We start from the raw sequence: 15599 nt of genomic DNA, 5'->3' as shown, positions 1-15599 counted from the left end.
AACTTAATTTAGGTTTTAACATTGCTTTGTGGACTTATGGTAATTTTGAGCAAGTTCCAAGAAGGAAAGCAAAGACAAGATCATGATGCAAGAATTTATTTATTTATGGATTCCCTATTCATTTCTACATGATTAAAGCTCCTAATATTGCTTCAAAAATTGACAAATTATAACTTTTTTTTAATCTCCAAGAGAAAAGGTGAATTAGGAATAAGTACACATTAAAATTATTGCAAATTGTTGTGATGGCAGCCTTTCTTTTTAACCAAAAGGTCCTTTGAACAAATATTGAACTGATGATGCGAACATAGCTGATGTGATTTGTCAGCTTGATCACTTTAGTTCCCTTCTTTTATTGTAGATATTTTGTTGGATGATGTCACTGATGGAGCACTCCACAAAGAAGGTCATAGTGTGAAAATTTTAGTCACTATAAACAAGGGCTATAGTCGAGCCAAGGTAAGTTCACTACCCAAAGGGCTAGATGCAGAATTATAGCTCAGGCAAATCTGGCAGTATAGCAGCTCAACTGGTTTCAGTATTTTCAGCCAGGAACTGAAGGAAAATACCCTAAAGATAGCAGCTCTCGTCTCTGTCATCCGTGCTCAATACAGTTAGGCATTCTCCACAGACTAGTGTCATATGGCCTCCTTCTGCTTTGTGGTGGCGCAGACACTACCAATTCTCAGTTTAATTAGTACTAGGATGTTCTGGGACTTGCTATCTCCATTTAAAAGTCGTTATAAATCAGATCTATGCCTCGGACCCCTTAGGGTGCAACTATGAATATGCTGCTGAGGTAATAAATTTGGAATTGCATTGTCATGGTTTCATGTTCTGTATTACAAAAAATTATAAATATAGTGCAACTTTTATTTATATTCATCTCTTTATAAACACAGATGCAATCAAAGAGCAGAATAAGATACTGTATTTCCTTCCTTATAAAGATGTACCAAAGTAACATCATCTATACCTATTTCTGGCACAGAGATTATTAACAAAGTTGTAGCATCACATTCTAAAGAATATTTTTTTCTTCATTGGGAAAATTATGAATTTTATAGAAAACTGATTACCACCATTTTTAGTCCAGTTTCCAAAAAACTCTCTTTGCAGGATCAAAAACCACATGCATATCTGATAGGATCAATTGGAGTCAGCGGAAAAACAAAATGGGATGTTTTAGATGGTGTAATCAGACGTCTCTTTAAGGTAAGACTTTGAAAAATTAGCTCAAGTATTAACTCAGTTTTCTTTTTCACTTAAGAAAACTTCTATGTTCTTTGGGTTGTCTTGCCAAGTTTTAGTTTTGTTTTGTTTTTTGACATATAGCTAACACCACAATTAAACTTTATTCTTAATGTTGCTGTTCTTTTTTCATGATTGTAGGCAGTTCTCTATTGAATGTGACTGCAAGAATCTTCTTGTCAAGTGACTTCGCCTGCACCAAAATGTTTTCCGAACCGCTCTCATTCAATAATTATTTTTATGTCTTATGTTTTCATATAATTTCAGGAATATATTTTCCGAGTGGATCCGACTACTAGCCTGGGTTTAAGCTCTGACTGCATTGCTAGCTATTGTATAGGGGATGTAATTAGAGCCCACAGCCTAGAAGTGCCTGAACTGCTGCCTTGTGGATATCTGGTTGGAGATAATAACATCATCACTGTGAACCTGAAAGGTAAACGCCAAGAATATTTTTGCAGATACTGTAGAGTTCCTCACTGCAGTCCCTCAAGCCTTCATATTTTTGTTCTTACACCTGACCTTTCTGTATTTTGTCTCCAGTTCAAGGACTTTATCATATAAATTTTCTCTATGACACTGTACAATACCTAACACGGTGCAGCATTTTGAGGCAAATCTAAAAATATCTCTGTCCTTCTCTGCCTGACTGCCAAATCACAGCAAAGCACAAATTTCTGAATAGTGGCAAAAAAACCAACCCCCAAAGAGACATTATGATGAGAAATATTTATGCCTTACCCAGTTCCGCAGGAAAAATTTAATACATTTCAAAGCTGTAGGGATTTGCTATTGGAGGGGAGGGGGGCCTTCAGAAGAACTATACATACATTGTTGTGACAACCAGTAACCCTTGTGGCTGTCACTCTGACCTTTTTTTTTGTTATGGTTGCCCATAGTGTCTGAAACGTACATCTTTGCCTCACTGAGCCTTCTCTTCACATTTACTTTGATTTCATCTCTCCCACCCATCTCGTCCCACTACCGCTGTTTAATTTCTTGGCCCTGCGGAAGGATATAAGCATTTCCACAGTAAGGAAGCCCTTAATAGGAATTTGATTTAGGCAGAAGTATCTTACCTTGCTTTGAGCATAGCACAGATGCCATCAGGTGTGGGGCCAAACCTATGCCTACCTTAGCAAGGATGAAGACAGACCATTTTTCTTTTCTTTTGTTCCCAGGAGTGGAAGAAAACAGTTTGGACAGTTTTGTGTTTGACACATTGATTCCTAAGCCGATTACCCAGCGGTACTTTAATTTACTGATGGAGCATCGCAGGATTATTCTGTCAGGACCCAGTGGCACAGGAAAGACCTATTTAGCTAACAGGCTGGCTGAATATATTATAACTAAATCTGGCAGAAAAAAAACTGAGGATGCAATTGCAACTTTTAACGTAGATCACAAATCAAGCAAGGTATGTTACAGTTGAAAAGATAACCTATCGCCCAATTTGTAGTGATGATGCAGAGCAGATCCTATTGATTGGCGTACTGTTTTGTTGCTCAGTTAGCATTTTTTCCTACAAGAACTCGGTCTCCAATCCCAGTGAGAAACAGGGACCAGATCTTTCTGTTCTAAACAAACCACTGAAGCACTTGTGAAGGAAGTCTGAATTTTCCCTCACTTGAGGAAATCCACCTTAAGGATAGATGCAGAGTGAAATTCCTATATAAACAAAATTCTTAGAGTGTCTGTAATTCCTTTGTCAAAAAGGTTGGATATATAGTAATATCAGTCTAACTTGCTTTTATATAGTGATAAGAGCAGCTGACTGTTAGCAAAGACTTCAGAATGGGGATTTTGAATTGCCGTCTTGGGTTCATCTCCTTAATCAGCACTGGATAAATACAACTGCTGCCATGGTTTCTGGCGTGCATCGGTCAGGAAGCTGACCGTACAAAAATTGCCTCGTGCATCATGTCACATTCACAGTGATTTACATAGCTTAGATTATCAAGCTTCTAGCATGACTACTGTGCTAGCCACAGATAATACTATTCACTTGCTGTCCTAAATTGGGTATACTCCTAACTTGGTACCCAGGGAAAAGAAAATGAAAGGTTTTGCCCAGAGCTTTCTGATTTGCACAGAACATAATGAATGTTAACATAATATAAGAAGGAAGAACCTACAGATCCCAAAGGGGTGAGAGGACCATTCCAGTAAAAACACCACTTTTCACTGTCTTTATACAGAGGATTTGTGATGCCATTTACTTTGGCAGGGGATGTGTTTACATTTTATTATTATACCATATATATTTATAATGAAAATTGTCCCACAAGAGAGTAAGCTTTTGGATTTCTGGTAAATTGCTTGTTGTATATAGTTTTGTTTGGAGGGTTTTTTTGTTTGGGTTTTCTTTTTTCTTTTGTTTCTATTAAGATTTATATATAACTTTTGAGTTTATAGTAAAAAAAAGAAACAACATTGTCAAATACCAAGTGTGTTTGAATAATACAGATGGTGCTATTCCATGAAGAAACCCATGATGTTCCCCTAGAGACAGCTGATCATAAAAAGCCAAACAAAAATCTTTCTTGAAATAAAAAAAAAATTGCATGTTCCCATTAAAGAAGAAAAGATTCTGCTATCCCTGATCCAGAAAGTAAAATGGCAATAGGAACTTTGTCCATAATACTGAGCATTCCCCACACTGACAAAACTAGATACCTTTAGAGATACAGCTGTAAAACTTGACTAGCCCAGACCCTCAAGGGCAATGAAGTGTTGAGAAAAATACAAAATGTTTTGATTATAGAAAGTTCTCTTTTACTCCAGCACTAAAAGCAACCAGAAAGATAACTGACAGAAAAAAGAATTTACACTACAAATTTTATTATAAGGTGTGATATAGTATCCCCAAAAGGACAAACAGATTTTCAGGGACAGTGGTGAAAGGAGATATCTGAAGGAGCAGTTCAATATGCCTAAATTGTGTGATTTGATGGGGGTGTTTTGGTATATAAACGTGCCATTCATAAGAACAGAGGTCCAACAATTGATGTGAGTATCTCAGCCCATTGGAAATGGCATATTTTATTGCAACCTATTTTCCTCCGGAGATAAGACAGTTTATCAGCAGGTTTCTAAGGAATGTATCCACCAAATAGGAATGTGTATGCTTCAGTCGCTTGTCTTATGTTTAGTGCCTTTGTTTTTCCTAGCATGTGGCTTCAATGTTGCCCTATCTAAGAAGCAGGTCTTCCTGCATGCGCTGATCCAGCTGAATGATCCACAGTCGGGAAACTCTGTAGCAGCCTCTTTATCTTTCTGAAAATCTTTTCCACTGAAATTACATCTGTGGTCTAATTGGGTTAATCTTTTCTGGGTTTTTTTTGTTAATTCTGCTGAAGGATCTGCGACAATACCTAGCAAACCTAGCTGAGCAATGCAGTGCTGACAACAATGGTGCTGACCTCCCTTTGGTCATAATTCTTGATAATCTTCACCACATCGGTTCACTAAGTGACATCTTCAATGGCTTCCTCAACTGTAAATATAATAAATGGTAGGTAGTAGCTCTTCTCTCCCCTTTTACAGACCTTTTGCAATTAAAGCAGTAAAAGCTGTTTGTTATTTTGCAAAATAAGATGTCCCAGTGGAAACTTAAGACTCCCACAGGCTGTCAGCAAAGCCCTTATGTGCTTGAATAATTTTAACCCTCTTCAGCCAAGTACTTGGGTGTCTGCTTCACTTTATTTATATGACTCCCATGCATCTCAGTGAGATGTAAACGTACCACAGAATTTAAGAATGTACTTAAACACTTGACTGAATTAGGGTCTTATCCCTTTCACCCTGTCAGATCACACAAGCTCATTAGTACCATGAGGACAGCTTACAGGCGGGTATGAAGAAATGCCCTTTATAATAGTGGAATTTGGGATATGTGTGAACCCACGAACCATGCCATGCAGAAGCAGCCGTATATTCGGCGGACTTGCACTTCCTACAGTTTTCAGTTTTCCTGTAGCAGTGAAGAAGTATGAAGTTTGCTGATTGTCCTTTGTTGCCAAGCAAGAATAAAAATAATGCTTTCTGGAACTTTCACTGACCTATAACATTGGCTATTTCTGCTGTAAAAGCGCCATCATAGGGGCTGCCCTTCATAAAATCACTGTATGCTATGTCTTACTCATGAGATTCACTGACTTCTGAGATTAAAACTCTAAGCCTACTCCAAAATTAAGAGGTACACAAAGACAGGGTTGCCTCATTTATTTCTTTATTACAGATGTGTATTAGTAAACTACAAACGTGCAGAGAGGGAAATCATACAAGAATAAACATTAAAAAAAGGGACATCTCAGGAATATTTTAAATCTAAGACTACGATACATCCAGAGACTCTTTTAAAATTGGACTAGTGCAGATAAGAAGACAGAATATTCTTTGAATATCTGAATGGATTTTCCCTCAAAAAACCCTATTGCTTTTCTCTTTTCAGTCCCTATATTATTGGAACCATGAACCAGGGAGTTTCTTCTTCACCAAATCTGGAGCTCCATCACAATTTCAGGTACGTTCACTCTGTATTTACTGTGGCCATGTTTGCACAGTTCCCTGCACCTCAGCCCAGTTCTTCAATAAACATTGATCTCGTGTCTCATCACAGCAAAGTACGTGAGCTTCTGCGTGTCTCCTGTATTGATGGGTCTCTGAATGGTGTTGAGGAATGGTGAAAGAAATGAGATGCTTTCTGACACCTCTAGCAAGTTGCTGGACGATTGCATTCTTGCATTCCATTTGTCTTCAGCAGCGTCTTGAATTCCTGCTGAAGCCTGTAACGATTGTGTTGTAGCGGTGGGCAATAACGTGGTTCATTGGAGCAGTTTTATACTTGCTGACTAACGAGACTCAGAAGCTTATGACATTACCTTCATCTCTATGTTTAAGAGGAAATGCTGTATTTGGTGTTCATTGCTGCTTGACATTTATCCTTTCTACCCAGGTGGGTGCTGTGTGCTAATCACACAGAACCTGTTAAAGGTTTCTTGGGCAGATATCTGAGAAGGAAACTGATTGAGACTGAAATAGAAAGGAACATACGCAATAACGAGCTCATCAAAATCATTGACTGGATCCCCAAAACATGGCATCATCTTAACAGCTTCCTCGAAACGCACAGCTCTTCAGATGTAACCATTGGTGAGTCCATTGGTGGAATGGCTTGAAATAAGGATGCAGGCTGAGCACTTTAGGGATCTGTGAAGGATATAGTATGTTTTTAAAAGCTGTCACCTCTCAATGGAAAGTACAGCATCAGTTTGGGGAATTTGTCTCATTGCCAGCAAAATTGAAATGAAAATGGGAAGTTTAATGAGAGAGTATGTATTTCCTGGTATTTCTGCCTTGGTTGCTTTCAAGACTTTCAAGGAAATGTTCCTAATTTTAAAAAGTTAAAAGTACAAAACATTACCTCAATAGCAACTTTCCTAGGCTTAATTTTTTTCTCTGCTTTTACACTGCAGTATAATTACAGCAATAAAAACACTTGGACAGTCAGTTCAGCAAACTAGCAGGTCAGAGATATACACATGCCTGAGGTCTTTCAGTGGAATAGCTATGTTAGCAAAGAAGTCATCCTTTTACATAGCTTTGCCCGTAAAACTTGTAAGTGTTCATGAGGCCCTAGAAGTGGATAAAGTGACACTAGTTCATTTTTAATAACAGGAGACTGATAGCTCCCTTATTGTAGTTCTGTATTAGCATTCGCTTCACTTAAGTGTGCCCTAATACTGCTTTTTTAATTCTGTGAAGATTATTTTTAGTGTGTTCCCTAGTTCTACTCCTTTTAATACACAGCTTGACTTCTCAGGTCCCCGCCTCTTCCTCCCTTGCCCTATGGATGTTGATGGCTCCCGAGTGTGGTTCACAGACCTCTGGAACTATTCCCTGGTGCCGTATCTTCTGGAAGCTGTGAGAGAAGGACTTCAGGTATCTCATTTGTTTCCCAGCAATTTTTTTTAAGTAGTTTCATAGCCTTTCTCCAAGCTACTTCTTACCAATGCATCCAAGTATGAATGCTGTCATGTTTGCAGGAAGAAAATCTGTGGAGGGATTATAGAAATCAGCCTTGAACTCCTTTTGACCTGCTCTTACTCTGATGTATAATTTGGCTTTATCCACTCCAGCACTGGCACATCTTGTATTTTATGAAGAAGGTTTCTCCTCTGTGACCGGAGGAAGTTTCTTCTTTTTCCACTGTCTAACGAGTTCACAGCAATGCTAAATACAGCTCAGACTGTCTCCCTGAATCAAGGCGGTCTCAGCCTACCCCTGCATGGAAGAGTTAATAGCCCTTACACTGGTGCAAGAAAATAGCTTTGGTCTGTGTAATCCTCTCCCACCTATGTACACATGTAGGCACACAGGCTTGTGGAGGAAAGCTTGTGAACAAGAATATTTTCACCATTCAGAAAATAAAAAAAAACAACTTACTGACCTTATCTAACCCGATTGAGATAATTTACTCTTTGGCCCTGCTGAACATGAAGGTCTGTCCCTTTTTGCCTTTATATCTTGCAACCCTGCTTGTATTTCTTGCAGTTTCATTTCTCCTTTTTTCTTTCTCTGTATGGGCTAAGATTTCCTCCTGACTGTAATTCTCATTTTGGTTAACAGTGCCATCAGATCAGAGTGCTTCACGGTTCCCTCTATACGATCCTCTCCAGAGCTGGTGTTAGCAGCAGTTCCACTGATTGTTAATGACCTATTAAAATTTCTTCTACTTTAATAGAAAGGCGGCTACAAATAGATTTGCGGTAGATAGCACTATAAGCTGTCCCATATAGGTTAAGATTTCAGACCATTCCACATCTTTGGAGCAAACCTAAAACTTGAAATTAATCCTTTCTTCTTTTTGGTTTTTGTTGAGTTTTTTTTTTTTTTCTTTTTCAATCTTTATTTGGCTTTCTCCCTTTTTCTTGTATGCACTGCAATTCTATGTCGTCTGAAAAGACGCTTTGTGGAAAGGCAGTTTTTTGCCACACATGACACTGAAAGAAATTACTGCACAGTGCAGAGGGGATTGTTATGGACTAGTCAAAGCACTGTGTAAGCAGCTGCAGTTTCTTTATCACCTTGTATTGACATAGTGACATACTGATGCGATGGAGGTTTAGAATCTTGCCTGTTGAATATCTCACGCTTTCCTAAAACTGCTTATCTCTCTGGGAATTACAGAATGTTTATGCCTTGTGCAAAAAACTGCCAAACATCTGATAGAACAGCCATGGTGAGATTAACAGCGCTTGTTTAGACCAGCTATAAAAATGCAGTGATATTCTTCATGCTTACATTTTCCCAAGTGTACAGGGTACCTACTTAAATGAAAACTTTAATTCTGGAGCAGAAGATGGCAGCATATAGAAGAAAATATGTTGCTTCATGAACCGTTCCAATTTTTAGCTGCTTTGGACGGCTTCCATAGAATAACATTATTAATAATAAACAGAAATCTTTTATATGGTATAATTAGATGTTCCTGGAACCGGGGACTGGTAGAAAATGCCTTTCTAGCCTGGTACTTTGCAAACTCACTCGTCAGACACAGAATTTACAAGCCTTGCTCCAGGTTCCAGAAAAGATTTAATTGCTGTTAATCTCAGAGGAGGGGAAGTGCTGCCTACAGCCTGGAGTTAGCCTGCTACCTCCCTGAGAAACATTTCCTCTTGGCTTATTTAGGCAGATCCCTGTTAGAGCAGCCTAGCCTCAGTGTAGGGCAGAAGGAGTCTGAGTGTCTCTGCATAACATAGGGAACTTGGCTGTCTAACGTGGAGCTCTGGATTCAGCAAGTGCCTGGGAGCAGGTGTTGCAGCGATAAGCACAACTCATCTCTCTGGCTTTAGCACTAAAATCCTTCACTGTTTTACTCCCTTTAGGAGTGCAGCCCATCCAAATGCTCCATCAGTGCATGCCCTGCCAAAATTATGCTGCTCCTTGGATTGCGTGAGGCTGTTTTTGCTGGGAGAAATCACAGAAAGCCCTGGTGAATGGCTCCCCATCCCAATGTGTCCTTGTCACAGCTAAAGGAAATCTGTAAAGCAGCGACCAAGGGGCTCTTGGTTAACATGTTGCTTGTGAACAGCAATGTGGAGAATGGTGCATTTTACTGAGAAAGCTACCAGATCTCCTAAACTTAAAATATTCTCTTTCTTCCTTCCTCTGTCCTCCTTCCAGATTCGTCAACATTTTTGTGCTTCATAGTAGGGAAAACATATTCTTTGTGAATTTCTTCTGTTAACCTTGTACAAGATCTCAGACTTAAGATCTTGTCTGCTTCTGCATCCCATTTTGCTAGGGGAAGAGAACAATCTGTACTGGCACTTCCTAATTCACTTCAAACAAAATCCAATTAACTTGAATGTTTTAGATAGGTCTGAGTTAATTTCACCGATACGCCTTAAGTAAATTACCTAAAGGTCTCATTTCACATTGTATCAGGAACTTGTGGCTCTCACCATTGCCTACAAGTATCACTAGTTATGGAGTGCTTTTCAGCTTCCAGCCACCTTGCTTGTTGAAGGAGCACTAATGGAGATGAGGTCTTTTCAATGTCTTCTCATATCCGAGTGCTGAACCCATTTGAAAGCAAACCACTTATTAAAATGGTTTAGACGTTTTTGATGACTTTTGTCTGCTGTTACAACTGGGACTGAAAACTCTGTAGGATATTTACCTGTGTTATATCCGTAATACAGATGTACGGTAAGAGGGCACCCTGGGAGGATCCCTCCAAGTGGGTAGCTGATACCTATCCATGGAGCTCTGCGTCTCTACAGCATGAGTGGCCATCGCTACTTCAGTTAAGACCAGAAGATGTTGGTTATGAAGGTTATGCATCAGCAAAGGAAGGAACAACCTCAAAGCACGTTCCACAGACTGATACAGAGGGGGATCCCTTGGTAAGATTTAAACTTTGGGGAAAAGGCTTTCCAGTATGTACTTTACTGTCACATGTTAAATTGTACACTGTACCGTAAAAAAACTACTGTGTACCTGTTCCAAAATGGGCTTTTAAAATGAATCCTACTATAATTTATTCTAAAAGTTGAAAAGAAAAGGAAAATCTAGCAGGTGGGCAGGTATCACCATCACATGAATACATCCCTGAATTGTTTGCAATTCCCATCCACCCAGAAATGTATCTGGTCTTCATCATTATAATGTTTGGGTACCACTCTTCAGCAACTTATTAATCAGCTTATTCTAAAAACACCTTTCCAGGTTGGGCAGTCCATCACCTACACTCTGCAAATGAAGGACTGAGAAACTCGCATTATCCAACTTGTCTATCATAGAGAATTTAGTGGAAATGCAAATTAGACAGCCATCCTCTCTTGCCTCAGAACATTTCAAGATAACTGATGACTGTATAACAGTCTTAATGTAAAGGGAATGCAAGTGTGGTGGCATTAAAAGATAAGAGGTTGATTTCCCTCAATGCCATGTATTGTTTTATTTAAATATGATCCCAGACGTTTAGGTTTACCATTGCCGCCTCTGATAATGGACTATTAAATTGCCTATATTGAACTGTTATTCTTGTATAGTGCTTTCTCTATAGACTGCCTTTATCACAATTCAAAATGCCATTTTAGAGACCTGTACTTCTGGAATACAGGCAGCCCTTGGAAAAGGGAATTTCTCAAAGGAAAATGCATTTAACTCTTATCAGTGCTAAGAGAACGGCCCCTCAGCCTCACTGAAGTGTTTGGTATCCAAAACCAGACCTTGCATCCTGAAAAAGTGTAGAAAATCACCTCATTTGATCCCCTGTCTCCCAGTCCATAAGCTTTGGGGTGATTGCTTGACCCTGCGATTTGGGCTGCCAGTGAGTGTATTGGCCAGGTTTCCAGCACGTATGCATCATCTCCACTACGGTGAAAATACGTGGGCAGCTCGAGTTCAGTGTCCCGTCACCCTTGCTCCCTGCACACTGTGGTCAGTGTCTGTATCTGACTAAATATCAGAAGCTTGAAACTTGTCCCTTGCCCCTGCCTCTGGTGGAGCTCACGGGGAGACAGACCCTGTGATTGCGGAAAAAGGACATATCACGTGCAGGCTGTATTGCCCACCCACCGCATGTATTCTCAAACACAGACACCTATTCAACCATCAGCAAAAGCTACCTGATAGCGTTAAAGAGTATTAAATGCTGTTCAGTGCCTAGAGAAAATTTTATAAGCTGTACAGGTTGAAACCTGTAGAGATGTAAGGATTCCTGAGCAAATTGGAAAGAGGGGCTTAACATACAAATGCACAAGAATCCCTCTTTCTCTTTGGTTTGTCACCGCCTGCTTTTTTGTAATGACAGCGTATTTGTTCCTTGAAAAACACCACAGCAATGTCAACATTGCTTGCGGCCCTGAGCTTGCTGGCAGAAGCGGATGTTTTATAAATAAAATCCTGATCATTACACAGAGTCAGGCGTCAAGCATCCAAGTAATTTTCTGGGGCTTAATGCTGCTTTTTGATGATTTTTTCAGATGGGTTTCAGGTTCTAATAGTCCCCAAATTATGTGTGGGCTCTCCTGTCCTGGGTAGGAGGATCTGTTGCTGCTCCCCTGCTGAGGTCAGCCCCTCGACAGCAGATGGGACTCTTTTAGGAAGCGGCTGGCCTCGGTCCACCCCTCTCTGGCTCCCTCCCCGTCTCTCTCTTGCAGAGGGGCTATGTTAGCGTGATGATGTTTTCAGTCGCTTTTCCAATGTAGTGTGTCGGTACCATCCAAAAATTATCTGGAAGCTTGACTGTCTCCAAATATGGGCCCAGATGTCCAGCTGTGATATGGCTTCCTTCCCCTGCCGGTGCTGCAGCTGCAGCCGGTCTCACCCCTGAATTAAAGAGAGTTATCAGGCAGCTCCATTGTATCCCTCTGGCTCTTTGGACCTTTAAACTTCTATTTAAAGACCAGAAGGCAATGAAAAGGGTGCCAGGAGGAGCCACTGACACCCTGCCCTTTCTGAAATCCTTTTGTCTGGTCCCCTCAGCTAGATACCAGCACACCTCATGCAGCAAGGGAGCTTAATTAAATTTTAACACGGTCACTGCAGCATTAAATGAGACGCGATTATGTAAACATTGCTTTCTTCTTTCAGATGAATATGCTAATGAGGCTTCAAGAGGCAGCCAACTATTCGAGCGCACAAAGCTGTGACAGTGACAGCACCAGCCACCATGACGACATTTTGGATTCATCCCTTGAATCAACTCTCTGAAAGGGACAAACCTTGGTGGAGGATTATGGTAAAATCTGTTTCCACTAGACCACTGCCAGTATTAAAGCAGCACGCCGAGGTCCCTGAGTGAGAATGGTGTGTTGTAGGTAGGCAGGAGACCTAAATCTGCAAAGTCAGGAAGAAAAAATTGAAGTGGAAAGCTTGAATTAGTTTAATTTCAAGGCATTTCAATACCTATGGAGCCAAGTGAGACTCCATTTGTCAACTGGAAAGGGCCCTAGACCAAGGGCATCTAAGCAGATTGCACACGTGTTAGCCAAACTGGAATATTTTTTTTTTCCCTTTTCCTCTTTCTCTGTCTCTCTCTCTCTGCCTCTGTTTCTCTGTACAAGTTTACAGTGCAACTTCTTCTGTTTTTTCCTTTAGTTTACCCTGAGGCGCTGCATGAACAGTGCGGTCTTCTAATTCTCTTCTAACCTCTGTTGTGCCACATGGTGCTGGTCACAGGACTGCAGTGGTGTTTGTGTTGTACGCTACTGCCCATTCCAAAACGAGTCAAAGATGATGATAGTAACTCAGAAAGCACAAACAGTATTGTGCAATCACCAGAAAACATGACTGTGATATGCTGGATAAGTGCCAATTTAATTCTAACTGCCATGGTCAAGGTGATGCGCTCCATCAAGTTTTTAGTACACGAGTCACAGATTTTATAAAGTTGTTTTTACCACAAAGGTCTTTTTTAACCACCTGCCCACTCCTTAACAACAGTTTTATACCAATTATTAACCAACACTGATTAAAGGCTTTTTAGGGCTTCATTTGTTTGAGCCTTTTCAGTGAAAGAAGGAACATTTCTTATGGTGCTGTCTCACTGCCTTAAAACAGATTTCTAGAACAGTTTTACAGTTGGTTTAATTCCTAAACCATTGGTAATTTACACTGTTTTTTTCTTCATTTACTAATGAGAAAACATCAGTTAACACAGTAGCCTCATATCTGTATATCATGATTTTTTAAAGTAATGGATAGGAGAAAGAACAGTTGCTATATAATATTTTTATCTTGTGAATAGATTGCTCTGCCTACCCTCAGAAATACACAAGGAACCCAAACCCACTTCCACTGCCACCTAAATGCTGAGAAAATCGGCTCAAATCCATTTGGTCCCATGGAATGGAGTTTTTGGAGGATAGATGTTTTGAATTCTTATCCAGCAGAGCTGGATGCACTTGATGCAGCATGAGCACAAATATATGGTTTTTTTTTTCCTTTTTCTAGTTTTAGCATGTTGTTTTGATTGCTATTGTTGTACATGAAGAATTCAGCATAAAAGAACACTGAAGCAGTGATGTCCACTGTGGAAGAGGAAGAGTTTATACTGTAAAAGTGGGTTGGTTTTGCACAGTCTACTGGGTGGGTATTGTAAATATTGAAAAAAAAAAAAAAAGAGAAAAAAAAAGCCTTGCACAAATCAAATCAAAAACAAACAAACAAACAAAATTGTATTTTATTCTGTTGGTGTTAAGAGATGTTTCACTTGCTGAGATTTCCTGTATGTTGCAAACAAATACAGAATGCAAACCTTAAAAGCTGTTATTACCTGGTGTGTTTGTCCTGTACTTACAGTTGTTATGACTATGCAGGAGCTATCAACGCTACAGTCAGCATGTTTCAATATCTATACAAAGCCAATACATTTGGGGGGGAAAAAAATCTGAAAATGTTTTAAGTGCATATGTCATGGCAGGCTACAACCAGATTGCATTCAAACTGCTCAGAATAATCGGAAACGCTCTTTTACCACACGAGGTGTCCGGTTAAAATAGGTGCATAGAAACAAGAAGGTATCTAAGGGCTTTGGCATTGTGTAGACATGTACTGTACACCTCCAGGGATGTTACCTTCAGGATGTGTATTTGGTGCTATTAACTCTTTGTGGCCACCCTGTGGTCACTCGCTGTAAAACAAAGATAAATCAATGCAGTTTCCAAATGGCACTGAGCTGCATCGCTGAATCTAGAGGTTCCTACACGGTGCTATTGCCCTAATAAAACTCTGATTTTATGCATGTAGGATTCAGTCAGACCAACATCACGCCCCCCAATCTGGATCCATTTCTGATGCAAAATGTCAGCGCATACACCTTGACTGACTCAAAGAACTAAAGGAAAGCTGCTCTTTCCTGTACCTGTGCTCTGAGCAAACCTGCGAATCTTTTCCTGCCATATATAACACACAAACACACAATATTACATATTACATATACAAAACTTCCTGCGATACATCTCAGTGAGTCCACCTAGTTTACAACTCAGAAATTGTTTGTGAAACATTTGTCTGTACACATTTTATATTTTGTACATTTTTGATGTAACATATCATGTAAATAGACAGAAACAGTGAAATAAATCATCTGAAAAGTTTTGTAGTCTTTGTAAAGCCCTAATAATAAGTATTTGGTGTCATCGGACTTAACTGGATGATGTATTTTCTATTGGTTTATTGTTCCTCTAGCTTGTAAACCAGCTTGCGTATATTTTTTTGCAGGTGTGCACACTGTATCTGTCTAAATTATTACTTTGCCATTAAAGTGGAATTATTTATTGAAAACACAGTCTGGTGTTTTTGCAGTCAGGACCACTTAATGCTTAGATATTATTTCAAATACAAAACCACATAAACAAAATGACAAACTGGAGGATGTGATTTTCTGTATTCAGCAGAACTAATCTCTGTAGAAACAAAATTAAGTAGTTTCCAGTTCCAGTGATTCAGTATGATTTTTGAATTGCTGTTTCCATGGTGGGAACAGCTTGTGCAGTTCAGAAACAACTTTACAGTCTCCCCGTTCTCAAGATTATCTTCAAATACAAGTCTATTGATTTCAGTGGTGGTAAATCTGTACAAAACTGGTGCAGTATTGTGCCTTATTTTCAAACTTGAAGGACTTAGAGCTACTTCCTCAGCAGGTATATACATAAATATGATTTAATAGAATTCAGAGCAAGAAAGGAGAGTTATGTTAGTCAGCTAATCACAGACTTTGAGGCCAGAAGAGATCATTATGCTCCTGCAAGTTGTAGCACCTCAGCTTTAAGTCTCAGCAGCAGATCTGTAATTTCTCCTGAAATTGGCATATCCCTGGAAAGACCTTTAGA

The 15599-nt window shown here is 39.6% G+C and overlaps 1 protein-coding gene across 4 annotated transcripts in view; it reads left to right on the top strand.

Annotated features, from left to right (window-relative positions):
* NAV3 (neuron navigator 3) overlaps positions 1-15309 on the top strand; it is a 275195-nt gene extending 259886 nt beyond the window's left edge. For all 4 annotated transcript variants that reach the window (XM_075058235.1, XM_075058237.1, XM_075058236.1 and 1 more), the window contains 10 exons: positions 362-459; positions 1120-1215; positions 1519-1687; positions 2433-2668; positions 4611-4765; positions 5705-5776; positions 6209-6405; positions 7076-7194; positions 9960-10163; positions 12358-15309. In XM_075058235.1, the coding sequence (XP_074914336.1) occupies positions 362-459; positions 1120-1215; positions 1519-1687; positions 2433-2668; positions 4611-4765; positions 5705-5776; positions 6209-6405; positions 7076-7194; positions 9960-10163; positions 12358-12477 (1466 nt within the window). In that variant the 3' untranslated portion in view covers positions 12478-15309. The remainder of the gene's footprint in view (positions 1-361; positions 460-1119; positions 1216-1518; positions 1688-2432; positions 2669-4610; positions 4766-5704; positions 5777-6208; positions 6406-7075; positions 7195-9959; positions 10164-12357) is intronic.
* The last annotated feature ends 290 nt before the right edge of the window (positions 15310-15599 follow it).

This window comes from Buteo buteo, chromosome 26, assembly GCF_964188355.1.
Source record: "Buteo buteo chromosome 26, bButBut1.hap1.1, whole genome shotgun sequence".
NCBI classification, from domain to species: domain Eukaryota; kingdom Metazoa; phylum Chordata; class Aves; order Accipitriformes; family Accipitridae; genus Buteo; species Buteo buteo.
Note: the sequence above shows the minus strand (reverse complement) of the source record. Positions and strands in the feature narration are given on the sequence as shown.